An 18,833-nucleotide genomic window follows, 5' to 3' on the forward strand; every position below is an offset into this window, starting at 1 on the left:
CCATAGAGTGAGGTGGTAAGACACACATACTCCATTATCACTTCTGGATTCTGAACATTTCTGTGCTTACCTTTTTTTTTTCCACTTGTAATGTGTGGCTGTAGGATTTAAAGGATATTTCACACATAAAAATCTTTAAAAAGCACTGGGTACATAGTAAAAGCTCAATAAGTGTTAGTTAACATTTGTTGTTAACCACTGTTATCAATCATTTTTTTTTTTAGAGAAAATTTAAGTTGCCGTGTACCACTTATACCCAGAGGTATTTGCATATTAAGGTTTGATTCTTTTTGAAATTTTGTGTTCTGTTAAAGGAATCCCAAGGCACATGACATTCTCCCATTCTGGGAAGATATCTGCCTCATTACATAAGGTCAGCTAGTGGCCTCTGCTCCAAGGACCAGCCCTCTCAGCAGCTGGCCATATTTATTTCTCTTGGACCTTCTCAGATGGCACTTTGGCAATTCATGCCCAGAGGCTGCACTAGAAACTTACCATCTGGCCTCAGCTGCAGGCTGGGCTGTCATACAACCCTGGACAGCTGCAGATTCAACATGGATTGCCTGTGAAAATCCTTTCCAACCATGGAATTCAATGGACAAATTAGAAAAGGGAATAGAATCATTCAAGTCAATGTTTTTGTGGCTGCATGATGGAAAAAGTCTTTAGGTCCTATGAACCATGGAAGTTACCCACTTTCCTTCCTCAGACTCTTCTGGCAGCCCATTTAGTATGATGGGACCAGGATTAGGTTATTTCTGGGGATGCTTTTAGCTTTGCTGTTGGTTCCATAAATCAGAGAGTGGAGAAGGAGGAAAGAGCACGAGGGAGGTATTCCACCTAGCATTCCTCAGAAATGTATTCCAGCCTGAAAATTCAGTGTGGACAATGAAAGTACATGACTGGAATGTCCCCTATTTGTTTCTGATTTCCTTTTCCTCTGCAAGAATCATAACATAAAAGTGTTAGGAGATGGAGAGTGAGAATTACTCTTTGGATTTCATTACCCAATAAGTCCTGACCGTTTATCTTGTTCAGATGATCCAAGTAACTTAATTGTATGTTGCCCACAGCATATAGCATTCCCAGACCGGACTTCTGCTTCTTCAATGTTCTTTCTACCTGAGCATGGACCACAGAGGAGGCGCCTCCACTATTGTCCACCAGGTGGCGATAAAGCCTCAAGAGAAGCAGGCTGGTTGTTGGGCTGCCCAGTGATAGAGCCAGCTGTCACTCATTAGCCCAGCTGGAGATTCCTGTCAAGACTATTTCAACCAAGATAGCTAGGAGAGAGCTCCTGGGGGCATGGGAAAATGTTCCCAGTTCCAGGAAAACAAACAAACAAACAAAAACAAAAACAAAACAAAACACAGCAAATGGATGCACAGTTTTCCTCAATTAATCAAAATCAAACATCTCTTTCCACAGCCAAGGTCAGGTTGGCAGGATGTAGAACAGAGGATGGTACTAAGAGGGCAGGGCCAAAAGTCATTCTTGGATTTTGTTGCTTAATGCCATCAGTGGGGTGTAACAGCTATCTTCCCAAGACTTGTCCAATCAGTTCCTGTTGCCTTTCAGGCTGAGAATAAGCCCCACCCCACTTTTTCTGGGTTGTATTTAGTCTTTAATGGTTACCAGCATACTTTGCTTGGCTCTGCATTAAAGAATAAAACCCCTGGGGTATGAACAGGCTCACATATCACCTACTCATGTTCCATTTGTGCAGAGGGACCTGTCATGGACACTCTTTCTTTTCAAAGTTTATAGGTAAAAGGGAAAGAAGGGTGGTCTATAATCTCACTTGAAAGTAGACAGGATGACGGTATCTCAATCATGGGACACAACAACCAAAATCCCCCTGCCCACTCCCAACATCTAGAAACGGTATTTGGAAATTGAGAACAGGTGTCTGGCCCAGGGTGGGCTTCCATCATTGGAACTTCATATTCACTGCAAGTGGGAAGCTTTGGTAACTTGGTTCCTGCCTCGAATGTGCTAGAGGATGCTCATCTATTGAAGACATGAAGGCTGTATTTTCAGCTGCCAAGAAAAACTCCCACCAAGCCATGCATAAATGTTGAAAGAGACATCTGTTTGTTTCCCAGATGATTAGGTTCTGCAAGCTTTACTGCAAAGACCCTGTTTAAATCCTCAATGAGGTGATGGATCATCACATGCTGGCTCTGAGGGTGGATGGTGTGAGAAAAGACATCAGCCCTGCTGTCCAGTTGAGCTCATCCCAAGCCTGGAAAATGGACAAGATCATTTACTATTTGAGGAATGGGATCAAATTCTGGTTGATGTGGGGAAGCCTGAAACAGCAGCAGCAGCTGTACAAAAAAAAAAAGCAGCCTATTTGTACAAAGAAAGCTTGAGATCTCATTTGATATTTTATTGTTAAAAACACAGAAAGGAAGCAGCCATTTGCTGGCATACCTCTAAGACATGATTTTAAAATCCCAATGCATAATTTTAGAAACCTATGACATCTGACTTTAAAGTCAACAACTTTGAAAAGGTAAGATGCTCTTTATGTTGTGTTTCAGAGAATACATAAGATAGGTATGTCCACCCTAAACTCCTTCTTTATTCTGGACATTCGGAGAACCAGACTTTTAATGGCCCGAACCACTGGCTTTATCTTCAGGATGCAGAGACGCCATTTGACATCATCCTTATATGCCACAAATGAAATGCGTTCCACCTGCGTGGCATCTCTAGAACCACACTTCCCTTTGTCTTCCTATATGATGTGACTTCTGCTCCACTCACCTGAGAGGTACTCCCCACACCTCCCACCTGCCCTTGCTGGCTGCTCTAATTTTTCTCATCTCTTTGTAACTTTTCTTCTGAAAACTGCCAACGGGGCCTCTCTGAAGTTCTCCACACAAAAGGATTAGACTTCCCACAGTGTTTCTTCATTTCTGGCCTTAGCAACCTACATGCCGAAAACTCCATGGAACATCTATTTACCTCTTTCTTGAAATCAACAATAGGAAATGGGAAGGAAGATGGCAGACATGTGACTCACTGGAGAAATTATTTATGCTGGACTGAGAACATTCCCAGGAAGCATGGCTGTAGTTTATATTAATTGTTCATTGGTGAATGCTTGGACTTTACAATCTCTAAAATGTTAGCCCAGATCTCTTTGCAAGAAACTGCCTTAATGGAAGTTCACTTCAGTTATGGTTTAGATGTTAGGTGTCCCCCGAAAGCTCATGTGGGAGACAGTGCAAGAAAGTTTGGAAGTGAGATGATTAGGTTATAAGAATCTGAACCTAAGCAGTGCATGAATCCCCTAATAGGGATTAACTGGGTGGTAACTGTAGGCAGGTGGGGAGTGGCTGGAGGAGGCGGCTCCTGGGGGTTGTGCCTTTGGGGTACATATTTTATTCCTGTTGAGTGGAGTCTCTGTCGCTGCTTTTTGGTGGCCACGTCCCAACCTGCTTTCTTCTGCCACACCATTCTACCATGACATTCTGCTTCTCCTCAAGCCTCAAGGAATAAAGCCTGCTATCTATGAACTAAGACCTCTGAATCTATGAACCCCCAAATAAACTTTTCCTCCTTAAAATTATTTTCAGGTTTTTTGGTTAAAGCAACAACAACAAAAATGATTAAAACAACTTCATTCAAGAAAGTTTTGGCCCTTGAATTTGACTTACACACTGAGAGATATCAGGAATAGGAAATCACAGGGCACTCTATAAGGTGACCACAGGGCTCGGCTCACCTGACACCAATATCAATATTGACAATATCAGCATTTATGTGCCTCTTTCTCTGTTGCTACTAGCCTCTTGTCCTTTCTGCTTGGAAACCAAGCAACCTCAAGGCCAAGAAGGCTCTGGCTTTCATCAGATTCACTGATCCATGGGCCGTTTTCTTCTGTGATTTTGAATTCTATGCTTATTTTAGGGTATTCTTGGGAAAGGCTAGGGTTGATCTATGTGTATTGTAGTGGTCAGAAAACCAGAAAAAGTTTCTTCAGTACCTCATTCTCACTGCTCTTCTGGAACTTGGATCCAGTGCTGTGGTCAAATGGTAGAGGTGCATGCCAGCCTGTGTGTGAGTGCAAGTGAGTGTGTGTGTGTGTGTGTATACCGGTGCATGTGTGGGCACATGTGTGCAGGGATGGGTGTGTTGGAAACAAAAGAACGTGCCTCTGCTAACGACTGTAGGCAGAGGGCCAGATCTACACCTGAGGGAATTCCATGGAAAGTTCCTGCCATTATGGAGGTTCCCTTCACAAGGTCAAGCACAGTGATTCCTAAGGGATCTCTACCAAAGCCCATGGAAGTTCAGTGTTTCTTGTTCCCTTGTTGTTTTGAACATGACAGCCACAGCCTCCTCCCAGGGCTGTGGTTCCCCTGATGCCACACTTGCCCAGCTAGCATTGTACTCTAGATGGTCTCAACTCTCCTTGACATTAACTTCAGGAACCAAATCAATAGAGGCTGTTCTTTCTCAATACATCTAATTCTAATTCAATGGGCCCTGCACCTGAACCTTTGCTTCTGTCTTCTCAGTGCTGAGCTCTACACCAAGGCTGATCATTGCCTGGAGAATGTGGCCTGCATTCTAATAACCATTTTAACCTAATAACCATTTCCTTTAGGGAATTTAAATACTATACCATTCAGTTAAGGCAGGGATGTGACAATTCTGGGGCAAACATGGGAAAAGATGTCTATGGCATTTGTAAATATGTAGAAATTGAGTTCATTGACTTTAACCATTATTTAGGACCCTATTCTTCTGTTCTGTGAATAAGAGAGAGGCAGAGGTAGAATTCAAAAATTAAAAGTAATAGGAAGAGATTTTAAAGGGTGAAACTATTAATGTAAAACTCTTTCAAGCCTTATTAAAAATAAAAAGGTGGTGGTGGGGGTTGTTGACTCTCAGGCTCTCTTGGTCCATCTTCCTGACAATAGTGCCCCATTTCTGTTCCCAGTCCTTATGAAGATTTCACTACCCACTGTCCTGAGTAGCCCCATGTTCCTCTTCCACTCCCTTTGGGATCAGAGTTGGATCTGGAATATTTGGGCTAATATATCTACAGTCCACGGTGAACTCTAATATGGACACAGTTTAATAAATATTTGTATTTTGATGAAATTCACACATACAGACAACATACACACAAATAATTCATGAACAATCAAATCCTTGGAAAAAGTTTTGCCATTTGCTCATCAAGGTAAAGTGTCATTAAGAACACAAAATAGCCCTCTGTAAATTTTTTCTCTGGAAGCTTTCCAAGTGGTTGTAATAAGTACAAGCTGAACCATAAAAAAAACTCTTAATGTATATTGGTCTGGGAACTGAAAGAAATACTACACAAAAAATTATACAGCACACCAAGGGCCATCAAATGCTTAGTAAGAACAATAATAGTAATGTACAATGCCAGAAGAATATTAAAATCTATTCTACAATGCACAGAGAAGAAGTACCTGCTTAAAGCTGTTACAAATAAGACAGTTGGACTCCATTTTCAGTGCAATATGTCACATTTGTCAATGGTTGGGTATAAAAATATAGGTTTTTTTTTTGTTTTTAAAATGTATGCTAAAATGAAACAAAAGACTTTTTTCAATAAACTTAAAACTTTAGTCAGCAGTGGGATCTACTTGGATCTGACGAGGACCTGCAGTCATACTTTCTCTGCATGTTCATTCCTTAGGTTTGACCTTGACACACAAAGGAATCCACCCATGTCTATTTTAGGAGAATCATGTCCCCCTAGGTGCATTGCTTGTAAATATCATTATCCACTTGAAAGCATCCCAATGATGTGATTTCTTATTTTTCCACTGTCTTTTTCCCCACTTCGTAACTAAGAAAATATCAGGAAGATATCAAGCTCATTCCCCTCGTCTTACTTTCAGTGTCCATTTTGAGTCTTTTTTTTAACCTCTCAGTGTTGAAATATCTGAGTGATTACATTAGATCATTACTATGAAAATCTTAAAATATGGTCCTTAATGTTGTTTTTTTCCCTTCTCCTTCTTTTTTCTTTTTCTTTCTCCTTCCTTCCTCTCTCCCTCCCTCCTTCCTTCCCTTCCTTCCCCCCTCCCTCCCTTCCTTCCTTCCTAGAATTTGATGAAGTATTTCCTTGGTACTAGCTTCCTTCCTATTATTTCAGTCAAAGCTTATCTTTGTAGCCAATAGCAAAAAGTGAAAATGTCTCTACAAAATTCTATTTTACAATATAGACAAGAAGTTGGGCCTGAGGGATTTGAGTTTCACTTAAATACTATACACACCTGACATCACACAAGGGATGGGGGTGGGGAGCAAAAATAAACATAACCATTACTTTTATCTGTCTTTACAAAAGAAAGGTTCTTTTCTAGTGGAAAAGACTCTTCAGCATCTGCTCCCAGAAGCCTGCAGAGAGAACACTTCACCCATAGCTTTAAAAGGGTCTCTTGCTCAGATCACGTCCACCAGTTCCAAGAGGTCGTGTGGGTTGGATTTTTCTGTTCTTAGTTGAGCAATGAATAAGCACTGGATGAGTTTTCCAGGGAGGAGCTGGTTGTTTCTGGGGTGGAGACATTGTACGTTCCTGGAAAACAGAGTTGTTGCTCAGCCTCAAAGATAAGCCTTCATCAACTCTGGGGTGTGACCATCTCCTAATGGACCGAGGGGAGCTCTAATCCAGGAGCTGGGTAAGCTCAGCCATGCCTGGAAACCAACCCATGCCTGCCCTCCTCCCCAGCCCAGGAGTACCAATCAACACACGCAGAAGAGCTGCCGTTCTCAAGCATGCATGGCAGCCGACAAGCACTAACTACTTCACAACACACCAGCAGCCAGATTTCTACAAAGGAGAGGACAGGGAGATCTCAACGTGGGCAGCCTCTCCACATGCCACCACATGCACGGGCCTGGGGACATTTGCATGAGGGAGCCTCCCTGGTCCCCTTGATTATGGTGACTTGGGGAAGCTCTTGGAAGGAACCAGGAGGCTGAGCTAAAGGTGAAGGTTTGTAAAGGGAGGGAAAAGGAAAGAAAGGGGATATTATAAGGGAAGAAAAAGCAAGACCCAGAAGAAACAGAAACCAGGGCCAACAAAAGTGTCGAGAACCAGCATCAGGGAGGGCAGCACTGGAGCAGCGGCACAGCCTCGAGTGGGCAGATGGAGGGCACCGTGCTGAGGAAGAGTGGGGAGTGTGTGTTGGGCAAAGGAAGGGTCAGAGTGTCCACCCTACCATCAGTTTCGTGAACTGCCACTGCTAACAAGGTTTCCGTCTTTGCCTGGGGGGACCTTTGGGGCTGCTGACAACATAAACCAAAGTTACAGTGATTATGCACCCTCCAAATGGGACAAAGTGGAGCTGATGACCCTTGAGAGACTATCCAGTGGCAATGATCAGAATATCAAGGCCTCATTCTCCAAGAACAGAGCCCACACCCAGTGTTTATCTGACTGATTCAGAAACAAAAAATCCATTTCACTGGCCTTACATAGTGCATCACATTCTGACCGGATGGAATAATTTAATAGAGTTTTCATTATTTTCTCTTTAATGCCAATGGTTAACACACTCCCTGAAAGCTCCATCATTTCCCAACAGGTCAAATTAGTGCCTTTCAAAATGAAAAGGTCTGTCAGTTTCATGAGTAATTCATCAAATCGAAGCTGAAAACACTAAGTCCTCTGGAGATTCGGCAATGATAGGCATAGTCAAAATATACTTTTACACGAAAAGCTTGGTTTGGGAATCTTGAGACACTTGTGAACTCTGCATTGGTAAGATCTATTCAGTTCAAAAAAGCTGGCAGGAATTTTGGTGCTTATTTTCCTGTTGGGGACATTGGCATGGTATTTAATTGACCAGAATAGCTGAGACCATTGCTCCAAGTCTTTAATACTATTTATTTCATACCTCCAAGATGGAAATTTTAACTGTATTTCTAATAGAATAGCTAACTTAGATAGTCCCTCACAGATATGCACAGTTTCATAAGTGTCGATGTATAAGACAAGCATATTCTATAAGGGGAAAAACAAACCCTAGAATGGAATCCTATAGTCAGATTTTGCAAGTATAATCTTTGCTGCACCACAGCACAAGACCAGGACTATCTACTTTGACAAGAGCATCCAATTACAGGTCCCACTTTGTGCCAATGATTTGCTGGACAGCCCTCTGAGCCTAGTCAAGATTTTCTTAATATTATTCTTCATGAGTTATTATTTGTTATTATTATTAAAGAGAGTTGCTCTTTGTACCAACCTCCTCATGACTGGTGAAAATGTAAGCAAGTTGCTACATTTAACTTCTATCTTAGATGAGGTTACTTCAGGTAATGTCATGAAGTGTAGGGTGGAATAATAGGGGGTTCCCCATCAGAGCAAATTTTTTCTGGTCAACCAGGGAACACCCAGAAGTCACTACGTACCTGTTTTACCAAAAAGGTTGTTAAATCTTCTTGATATTGGAGAACTCATAGAAAACACAGGTGTAGATGAACCTATGGATGTTGACTACGAGAGAAGAAAAAGACAATCACAAAGCAAATTTATTAGACCAGGACTACTTGACCTCTTGGGGGACTGCTTTGCTACCCCATAGCTGTTCAATTTCCTGCATTTTTAGTTCCACCTCCTTGGACCACATGGAAACAATGGAATTTTATCATCAGTATTAAAAAAATACAGATGATTTGAATCATATTCTTCCTCCATCCTTCCTTTCCTTCCTTCCTTCACTCCCTTCCTTCCTCCCTCTTTTCTCTCTCTCTCTCTCTCTCTTTCTTTTTCTGCTGGTGATCAAATCTAGGCCCTCCTGCCTACTAAATATGCACTCTACCACCAGACTATACCCCACCTAAAAAATGTTTTGTTGTTTGGTAGGATTTTCTATCTTCTGATAAGTACATGTAGTCAAATGTATTCAAGGATAACACTAATATTTCAAAATGAACTATAGAAAATTCTGTCCATTATTATTCCTCAAATTGTTTTCTCTAATGCTTTGAATTCCCCCTAGAAAATTGCTTTGCATTGAAAGTTTGATTTTGATCTTAAGTTTATCTCATCTGTCATTAAACGCTGACTTAAAGATGCGAAGAAGCATCTTTGTGGTAGTGGCATGGCTGTGTTCGATAGGCAGAATGTGGTGAAATGCAAAAGCAACTAGTTATGGAGGCAAAGGGGTTTGCATTTAGCTCCATTGACCAAAATTGCAAGGTAGAGATTCTGTACTCTCCACTTCATCCTTACCAGTTGGAGTACGTGAGGATACAGAGTGGAAAGTCTCCAGGGTGAGGGCTTACCTTTGAGTGCTGAGAAGACCACCTTGACAATGAAAACTTGTTCAGCAAAGATTCCTGTACCTGCATTGTTGAAAAGAAGCCCAGTCAGCTCAACATGCCACCAGTACTTTAGACTTCTCTATGAGGTGAAAACTGTCATTGATCCTACCTTTTGATCCCAGAGGCATCCAAAGAGTAAAATGAATAATCCCTGGGGAAAGAATTAAGAGAAGTAAATTTTAATCATATTCTATTGTCCAGTGAAACAAGAAGTTGTATTAACCTAGTGCTAACTGCGGTACTTCTTTCCCCATCTGTGTTTGTAGAATTAATCTAGGACATGACAATGTTAAAAGGGATTTTATTGGTGCACACTAAGGTACCCTTCATGTTGTGATACTGGGAGAATATTTTCTATTTTCTGTAATTGTGAACTAAATATCCTGCTAGTTATGCTATTAAATAAAGCCCTGTGTCTATATTACTCACCTAACCTTCCGGGCTGTGATGATAATCTGGGGCATGAGGAAAGATCATTAGCTTCTTCTAACAGAGGGATACCTTGAAGGTCACTGGATAAGAACCTATGACTCAGAGCCACAGGCGCAGGAGCAGAAGTTAGGTTCCTATGGTCATGTCACAGGCATCTGGGAGCAACCTCTCAACTTCACCTCTTCCCCTCACCAGCTCTTAGGGACCTGCATCCTTTGGGCAGGTATTTCCTTATCTTTAACCCCCCGCACCCCACTTATTGGGAGAAGCAGAATTAATCCCTCCCTTCCCCATGCACCAAAGGGGCTTGTTTATACTTCTTTCGGAGCTCTTCTAACACACTGTTACTAATAGGTGCTACAGGAGAGTGGAAATGTCTTTCCATTTTAATATAATCAAGCAGATTGTGTAGCACGCCTAGGGCATTCATTGCCTCATTCTTCAACAAAATATTTTCAGAGAAATTATGTGATACGTAGCACTGATTTCATTCAAATGGCTTTTGAGAGCCTACTGTGGGCCAAGTTCTTTATTAGGTACAAGGAATTTGGTGATGAACAAGGAAGATGTGCACAGAGCTCACTGATGTTTCCAGAGACTAACTGGAGACATGACTTGGCTTAATTATTTTCACTTAAGAGATAATAGACTGCACCAAAGTAATCTTGGACAAATAGCAACATCCAGTTTATGGAAGTGACTTCCCTCCTGCTTGCATTATCAGGGCATTTGGAAGAGACTGGCACATGCAACCAAGTTATGATGCAGGTGATAAGAGGTACAAGGTTCCATGGGAGCAAAGGAAGGTGTCCTTTTCTATCTCATTGAGTTTTTATATTACTGCTACTTAGGGCTAAGCATTTCTCTGCATTAAAATCCTTCCCCATTCCTACTCCTGCTTATGTTTCTATCATTAGTTTGTCCCACAGGAACAGAAATTTCCCGAGAGCCCTGCACAGCAGAACTTACCTGGAAGGCATTGAGGAGGGTAAATATGATATGGAAGACGGCATTGCTCCCCTGGAACACAGTGGCAAGACCAAAACCCCAAGTGAGCCCTAAGAGTGGCGTGAGGACACCAATGCTCTTGCTGATCTGGAACAGGCTGCTCCTCTCCTGTTTGCTTGGCTTGTCTCCAATGGAAGGCCTCAGGATCTTGGTGATGACCACAACTGTGATGGTCACGTTCACCACCACAATGATCAGTGCTGGGATTACAAAGGCCAGCAGGGCCTTGGTGTCGTCCCAGTTGAGCCAACAGGCATTCTTCCTCGTATAGACTTCCTGCGGCTGGGTAGCCCCCACGGTGATGACTGAGATGACCAGGGGGCAGCCATAGCCTAGAGAAAAGGCAATAGCCTTCTGAACGGACTTGCTGGCATCATGCAGAATGAAAACCAGGCGATAGAAGAGCATGAGACCTAGTGTCAGCATCCAGAAGAAGACGCTGAGGTAGAAGAAGTGGATAAAGAAGGTGGCAGCCACACAGGCCGTCTCGCTGAGTGGGTAGTGATGGTCGTGGATGGCAGCAGCCACAATAAACCAGGTGTCAGCAATGAGTAGGGAGGTGGCGATGTTCACTATGCAGGTGTGGCGCATGTAGGAAGTCCGGTTCTTGGTCACCGATTTCCACACCATAGCTTCCACAACCAGACAGGCCGCTAAGCTCAAGATGGAAAAGCCCAGCCCAATGTAAGAGATGATATCTAGTAGTATTTTCAGGAGAGAACCAGGGTCTGGGGAGTCAGGGGACATGAGGATGGAGAATGATGTCAGGTGGTCACAGGTACAGGACACACTGTCCCCTTTGACTTCTTTCACCCGGCACCCACTGCTATCCCACCCGCCAGTGGAGTTGGCGAGACTGAAGTTCCAGAAGACACACTGGGGACTCCCTCCTGAGTGATGGTTGCTTTTAAAAGTCATGGAAATCCTGAATGGCTTGGTTAGATTGTGGCTGAGGGTGGTTGTCATCACCAAGCTGTTTGCAAAATTTTTTTTCTGAATATCCTGAGCAAGGATAGCATGGAGTGTTGGGAAAGCCACCGTGACAATAGATGAATCCGGCTGCAAGTGTCCCAGCTGGCACTTATCAATGGCCACGTTGCCCCAGAGGTCAGAGTCTGCAAAAATAAAATTCTGTTGGTAGATATTCGTCTGGCCAGATTTTATCACCATGCTCTTCATCTGCACATTGGGGTGGGAGAGGAACGATGGGGTGTTATCTCCAGATTGTAAGGCTTGGGAAAACCTTTCCACTGAGTACAGTAGCTGGGAGCTCTGGTTGGTCTTCTGCTGCTGTAAAACCTTCCAGGTGCTCAAGACAGACTTACTGAGGATGATGTTCACAGTAGACAGCACATCCTGTAAGGGACACATGTGGAGTCAAACCAAGGAAATTCTTATAAACATGAAAGTTACAAACATGACATCTCCCTGGAAATTGGTTGAGTGGGTACAAATAAGAGAGAAAGAGAAGAGAAAAATGAGACATTGCAGGCAGAGAGGATCAGCGACCTGCCTTCTGATGACAGAGGTGAGGTGGTTAGGAGACTGTGGGACTTTGCCAACCATTTAGATATAGTGACTGTGAAAGCCACCTTCCCACCACTTACAAAGGCCCATTCAGCAGACTGACAGAGGTATTTATTGTTTGGTTTGGTTTTATATTATCTGAAGCCTGTAAAGATATTTTGGTGGGTGGCATGTCCCCAGCAAAAGAAAGTATCTGAGGACCCCCCAAACCCTAAGCATCAAATGAGCTCTGAGGGTGTCGTCAAAAGCATCTTTGTTTTCTGTAAACAATTTGGTTTTTCTCTCATAAACTTGGGCTTGGCATTTTTCATCCATTCTCCCCTAAAAAAAAAAAAAAAGTAATTTCTCTTCCTCTCTTGCCTCATCTGTCCTCTGGAAGTCTGAGCCCCATAGTGGGGTGAAGAGTGGCCTCCAAAAATACTATAATACCTAAACACTGTGAAGGGCTAAGGATTATTTGCTCTTATTTGGGCAAATTAGGGCAAATAGTCTTTGTAGATGTAATTAAGTGAATATCCATCCCACATTTCCTGAGTGGGCCTGACTCCAATGCCAAGAGACAGAAAGGAAGTAGACTAATGGAGAAGGGGGGAAGGCACATGAAGCAGACTGAGACACATGTGAGCCAAAAAAAAAAAAAAAAAAACCAGAAGCTGGAGGAGGCAAGGGAGGTTCTATTCCAGACCCATGGAGGGAGCCTGGCCTTGGGGACATTTTGATCTCAGACTTCTAGCTTCCAGAACTGTGACAGAATACATTTTTGTCATTGTAAGCTACTCAGTTTGTGGTAATTTATTACAGTAGCCCCAGAAAATTTATATAACTTGGACCTTGTTACCTAGTTTCTTGGAAGTTGGCCTTTTGTTGGTTTGGCCATTAAGAGGCATTGGCAGGTGATGGGCAGATGGGGGAAGAGAGAAGGAGAAATTTTTTATTCCCCCATTTACCCTCCAACACCGTTGCTACTCAGCACATCTTTGGTAATAGCTATGGCCTTCCAGGACTTTAGGTCCTGCTAAGAGGTCTCTCCTCTCTACTTTCTCTTCTTTCCATGGGAGTATAAATGTTTTATAAATGTTGCTGGTCTCTGAATGCCTCACCACCTATTGACTGATTGGTTGATTGACGGATAAGTTGATTGAATTTACTTTGGCTTATTGCTGTGTTTCTTCATTAAAGTCTCTTCATTTGAACTCTTGTGAGTGAACTCTCTTTTCTCCCCATATTTGGATTGTTTCAAAGTTCATGGTTAATGCTAGACCTCTGAATCCTTCCTTGTACATATTCTGAAAACCTTTAACTCCTAATTTTCCTGGAAAGCAGATAAGAATTCATACTATATGAGTAAAGAAACCAGAACAGAGATTCATAAGTAAATCTTCTTAAGGCCTCCAAATGAATACCAGAAATACTCTGTGATTCTTAAAAGCCATGGCTGGCAGAGCATGTCATGCAACTCTAATATTCAAGTCATTTCTCTGGAAGAGACAGAGAAGAAGCTGCACTGGGGAGAAATTTCATTTCCTAAACAGAGTCCTGAGGGGTAAGAAGGTTAAAACTCCAAAGATATGCAAGATAGACAATCTTACCTTCATCATCTCTGGATTCACTTGGGTTGGAACTGTTGAAAGCAAATCAAGGATGTTAATAATGGCTCCCAGGCTCCCTGGTGATGAGCTGATTTCCTGTTCCTCCTTGCCTGTGCTAGTAGAAAGATCCTTTAGGTAGGCAGGGAGCTTTTCATCCTGAGAGGGGCTCTTGATCAAAGCCTAGTAAAACAAAAGCCAAAACCAATAATAAACCTGTTAATGAGATCCCACTGATCATTCATGGCAAAATCTCCCAAAGCTATAGTTTTTTATTTTTGTTTTTCTCCACACCCAGAAGTGTAAGTATGTCCCATAAGATATCCTTATTTTAGTACTTCTTATTTATTTCATCTCTGACAACAATAATTTAATCTTATCTTACTTATTTAACTTAAATACTTATTTTAGGGATGCTTTACTTCTTAAACTCTCTGTGTGTACTCTTTAGAATGGACTAAGACTTTACACCTCACACACAGAAAGGGAAAATTAAAACATGTGTCAAGCTAAAAACTAGTGATGAACAAAAGAGAGACTTGATTGCTAGAAAACTAATAGGGAATAAAATTATCACTTGGATATCTTCATAGACGAGCATTTGCCAGCTTTTATTTTTCTCTGCATCACCTGCTCTGCTGACCATTAAGGTGACTGCCCATTCCTGTTTTCTTGGAGCAGTTCTGTTTCTATCTGTTCTCCCAGTGGAAGGATTCTCAGATTATGTCACATATCTGTAATGATCACAATTCAGATTTTTAACTCAAGCTCCTACTTATGTTTTCTAAGAAGACTTTGATGAGTGTGCCTTCCTATGAATACATATTTTTTATTTCACCTGCCTTACACCTGTGACATCTCTTCTCCTATCTTGTGTTTCAATTCTAATACCTCTTCAATTAAATTATAATATCTTTAACAGCATGGGCCATATGTTATATTCCTATTCTATTCTTCTATTATTCCATAATTCCTAACGTAGCACAAGTTGTATATCTTGACATATAATTTATATGCTTAATGAATAAATTAGGTGGAGCATGATAGATCAGTATGGCCCTTTTCCGTTGAAAATATACAGAGAATTTGAACTAGGATAATTGAGTTCAAATTATAAGTTCTATCTTTCTTGATTACAATAAATTATATCTCTCAGGCTTTATCCATCAAGGCCCAACACAAATGCTACATTTTTCAAGCATAACTCCTTGATTTATTTTGCTGAAAATTACCATGTATATAATTACTCAAATGCATTATACTCTTTATCAAATGGGAGGCCAAGTTCTAACTTGACCTCTCTATCTTGATAGCACCTATAATAACACTTTGAACATAGTAGGTATTTTAATCATTTTGGTATAAGAGGTAAGAAGGATGATAATTTAATAAAACACAAATCAGTATTCTCCCTCTTTCTCCATAAGATTTGAACTTGTTGTTCAAAAGATGTCACCATTCACTATAATCCACTAGTTATAGCTCAGGTATTTATTTGCTGTACTTCGTGGAGTTTTTAGGAGTCTCTAACTTACAACAGACTAGAGATGGGAGCAACATTTATTTATTTATTTATTTATTTGAGAAGATGAAGAGAATTTCCTCTAGTTACATAGCAGTAGTCTTTGTTCATGTTAAGAGAGGTGGATTGGTCCTTTCAGCTGTATAAGAACTTCTAAGGATTGAGGAAAGCTCAGACCAGCAAAAGCATAAATCCCAACTACATTTTATTAAATCTTATTTTTTACATTACTCCTTTTTTCTGAAAAGACTATAGCTATTAGATTTCCAAATTATTCAAATGAAATAAAATAGAGTATAATACCAGCACCTCTTGCAGATATTGGGCACAAGGTCCTGAGAAGTCACCGTTAAGTTTATCTGGCTGGTTCTAGTGCAGCACACACAATTTTTGCCTTCGTATTTGAATTTAAACATTTCAAAGCATCTCTAGGGTTACATCTTCTTTGAGAGTAGACAAATGAAAGTAGCTTTTGGAGCAACACAAAAACATCCCAAGGCCATTTTCCTGAGAGCTGAGAAATCTGATGAGCCAGACAGATGTCCCTAGCAAGAGCTCAGAGTCAAGGGTTTGAAGCTCACCTTGGCCAACTGGAGCAGGCTATTTATTGGGGCAGAGATGCAGTCTTTTCTCTTCACCTTCCACCTCGAGCCTGCACAGATGTAAGTGATGGTCCCTCCAATGGTACGGTCAGGGCTGCTGGGAACGTTGGAGAACTGGCATAGCTTCTGGATGACCTTTCCTGGATGCCCTACACCTATTGTGGGATCCTGGCATGTGATATTCTTCTCTGCATTGGAAACACAGGAATAAAAGGAACAATTGAAAGAAGAAGAGAAAAACAGTGGAAATAGGGTCCAGCTGATAGAATTGTGATGTTTGAAGTCACATCTCTCTTTACTTACAGTGACTTTTTCAGAGTTTACTCAGTTTCTTAATTTTGTTCTTGATTGTCCAAAGCCCCTCTCTGCTTCCCATACAAATCTGTCTTTTGTAACCTAAGATTGCATTTCCTAACAGAACTGATTATCTCTATGCTTCACCCACACCTCCCATTCCCAGCCAGCTTCTCTTTGCTGTTGGGAAAATCTAAACCATGGAAAATGGGCTCTTCTCCCAATGAGAGGTGCCCCCTTTACCAGGAATCTTAAGGATGTAATGCCTTAATATAGGGATTATCAATGTTGGCATGTTAGAATCACTTGGGAGCTTTGGATATTGCTGGTGTTCAGGCTCAAGTCCACCAGAATTTCTAGGCAGAAAGTCCAGTTTCAGCAGTGCTTTATGCTTCCCTGGTCAGTGGCAGCCAAGGTTGAGAAGCACCACTGTAGTTCAAAAATGTAATTAACAGCTGGGTGCAATGGTGCATGCCTATAATCCCAGTGGTTTGGGAGGCTGAGGCAGGAGGATTGAGAGTTCAAAGAAAGCTTCAGCAAAAGCAAGGTACTAAGCAACTCAGTGAGATCTTGTCTCTAAAGAAAATACAAAATAGGGCTGAGGATGTGGGTCAGTGGTTGAGTGCCCTTGAGTTCAATCCTCAGCAGTGCGCCCCCCCCCCGCCCCCGCTAAAATGTAATTAACAGTAGGAATTCCAGGCATCCATGACCTGAATATTCTAAGCAATGGGTTTAATAAGCATTTGTTCCTTCTAGTTTCCCTTAAAGGTGACTCTATTTCAACTCCGCTCATGAGGAGAAAATAATGAGAAAATGACATTTGTTGCAGAATTTCTTAATTTCTAAGGGATCTTGACTCTGATGAGTAGAATCCTCCCTTGTCCACAGTTTTTGTTTAGTTAATGAATATTGAAATCTCACCCATTGTATAAAATCTTGAAATAAATAAGTAATTATCTATTCCAGGAAAAAAAAAAAGAAGTGGAAATCAATTTGGTATGAAGAAAGAGAACAAAGATAAGTAGATAAAACACGTTGGTTGTGATGGGGAGACAATGAAAAGGGACTGTGCTTTGAGGGTCAGTTGACAGTGACTCAGAGGAACATGAAATGCTAATTTGCTTCCCTATATGGTTGTCCAGGGCCCAGTGACCAATAATACAACTGAGAATGATCACAAATCATTCTGTCAACTCAAACAAACTTAGTGATAGAACCTTGTGTCCTTTGTACATCAGGGGTCCTGCTACTGGGAAGAATTATGAGGCAGGGGGATATATAGAGGAGCTGCCCAGGATTATCACAGATCTCCTTGCCTCTCTGTTGACTGAGGGTGAGCTTTCAGCATGGGCTATTATAGAAATGCCTCCACAGATCATCACTTTGTAACTCAAAGATATTTTGCAGAGGCATATTGACAGTGCTGACAATGGATGGGAAAGGCAGTTGCCTGTTCTTTACATTAATTCTTCCCATGTGGCTGTGTCACACTCCCTTTGATGAAAGCTCAAAGGAATCTCAAGCGCACACAGATTCTGCCCACTCTTATCTGACCAGTGAACTACCTGGTGGCCTCCCATGCTCAGCTGAAGAGTGATTTCATCTGAGAGGCTTTCCTGATCACTTTCTCCCCACCTGCCAGCAGCAGAGTTAAACCAGGTGACCCTTCTGACCACTCACAATAGGCTTAGATTTGCACATACCCAATGTATGTGACATTTTTTACTGTATCTGTCTAGCTTTCCCCTAGGCCTGAGGCCAGAAAACATGACTTATTTCTCTTCAAATATACCATGGTTAGCCCACAGCTTGCCACAAGAAAAGTGTTTGACATATATTTACTGAATGTATGAATGAGGAAGCGAATGAATAAATGAGTCCCTGCTCTTGACTCTAACATTTTAAAGTAATGTGAAAGGCACTTACCAGGAACCAGAGAGAGCTTCATGGATGGGCTCTGGACTGAATTATTAGCAGCATTGGTAAAGTGACAAAACACATCAACATTTCTTGAACACAAGGAAACTGAGCTTGTGTTGAAACTGTATTTGTAGCACACTTGTTTCCCATTAACTTCTTTTGCTAGAGATAGAATGATTGAGAGCATGAAGTCACAACATGAGCATCCAAAACATACATATTATCAAGGTGATTCAATGTGAAGAAACCTGTCAAATATTTCTCCAGAGTGTGTAACATTCATTTTTAATGCATTTTTACATATTTCCATAAAGATGATCTCTGTTTCCCAGAAGTAAGCCTGCATTTGCATATGTGCCAACCAGAAGTTTGCTTCTGCCATTCATAAATCCAAATCTGTGCCCATATGTTTTTGATGGTCACAATCATGCTTTTTCAGCATCCCTCTAATCTTTCTACTACCTACCATCATGCTCTGTGCATTTTTCCTATTCTGTATTTACGATGTAGTGTTTTAATCAGCTCTTTGTGGATCTTTCTTTTCCATAACTCATATATTTTATAGAGAAGACCCTTGGTCTTATTTATCTTTGGATCTCCCAGTACTTAGCT

General features: G+C 41.4%; 1 protein-coding gene across 7 annotated transcripts in view; it reads right to left on the bottom strand.

Annotated features, from left to right (window-relative positions):
- Positions 1-5,072: 5,072 nt before the first annotated feature.
- The window catches only part of Adgrf5 (adhesion G protein-coupled receptor F5), a 90,714-nt gene continuing 76,953 nt past the window's right edge, over positions 5,073-18,833 (bottom strand). For 6 of the 7 annotated variants that reach the window (XM_046456044.2, XM_046456045.2, XM_046456050.2 and 3 more), the window contains 8 exons: positions 18,228-18,383; positions 15,987-16,195; positions 13,887-14,066; positions 10,732-12,126; positions 9,440-9,481; positions 9,292-9,351; positions 8,416-8,500; positions 5,073-6,574 (listed from right to left, as the gene is read on the bottom strand). In XM_046456044.2, coding sequence (XP_046312000.1) covers positions 6,495-6,574; positions 8,416-8,500; positions 9,292-9,351; positions 9,440-9,481; positions 10,732-12,126; positions 13,887-14,066; positions 15,987-16,195; positions 18,228-18,383 — 2,207 coding nt within the window. In that variant the 3' untranslated portion in view covers positions 5,073-6,494. Of the gene's footprint in view, positions 6,575-7,220; positions 7,288-8,415; positions 8,501-9,291; positions 9,352-9,439; positions 9,482-10,731; positions 12,127-13,886; positions 14,067-15,986; positions 16,196-18,227; positions 18,384-18,833 lie in introns of all 7 variants that reach the window. The other variant, XM_058583047.1, reaches the window with a different exon arrangement.

The sequence above is a fragment of the Marmota monax genome, unplaced genomic scaffold (genome assembly GCF_021218885.2).
Source record: "Marmota monax isolate L192 unplaced genomic scaffold, Marmota_monax_Labrador192_F-V1.1 WCK01_AAM20220418_F8-fsc00281, whole genome shotgun sequence".
Lineage (NCBI taxonomy): Eukaryota > Metazoa > Chordata > Mammalia > Rodentia > Sciuridae > Marmota > Marmota monax.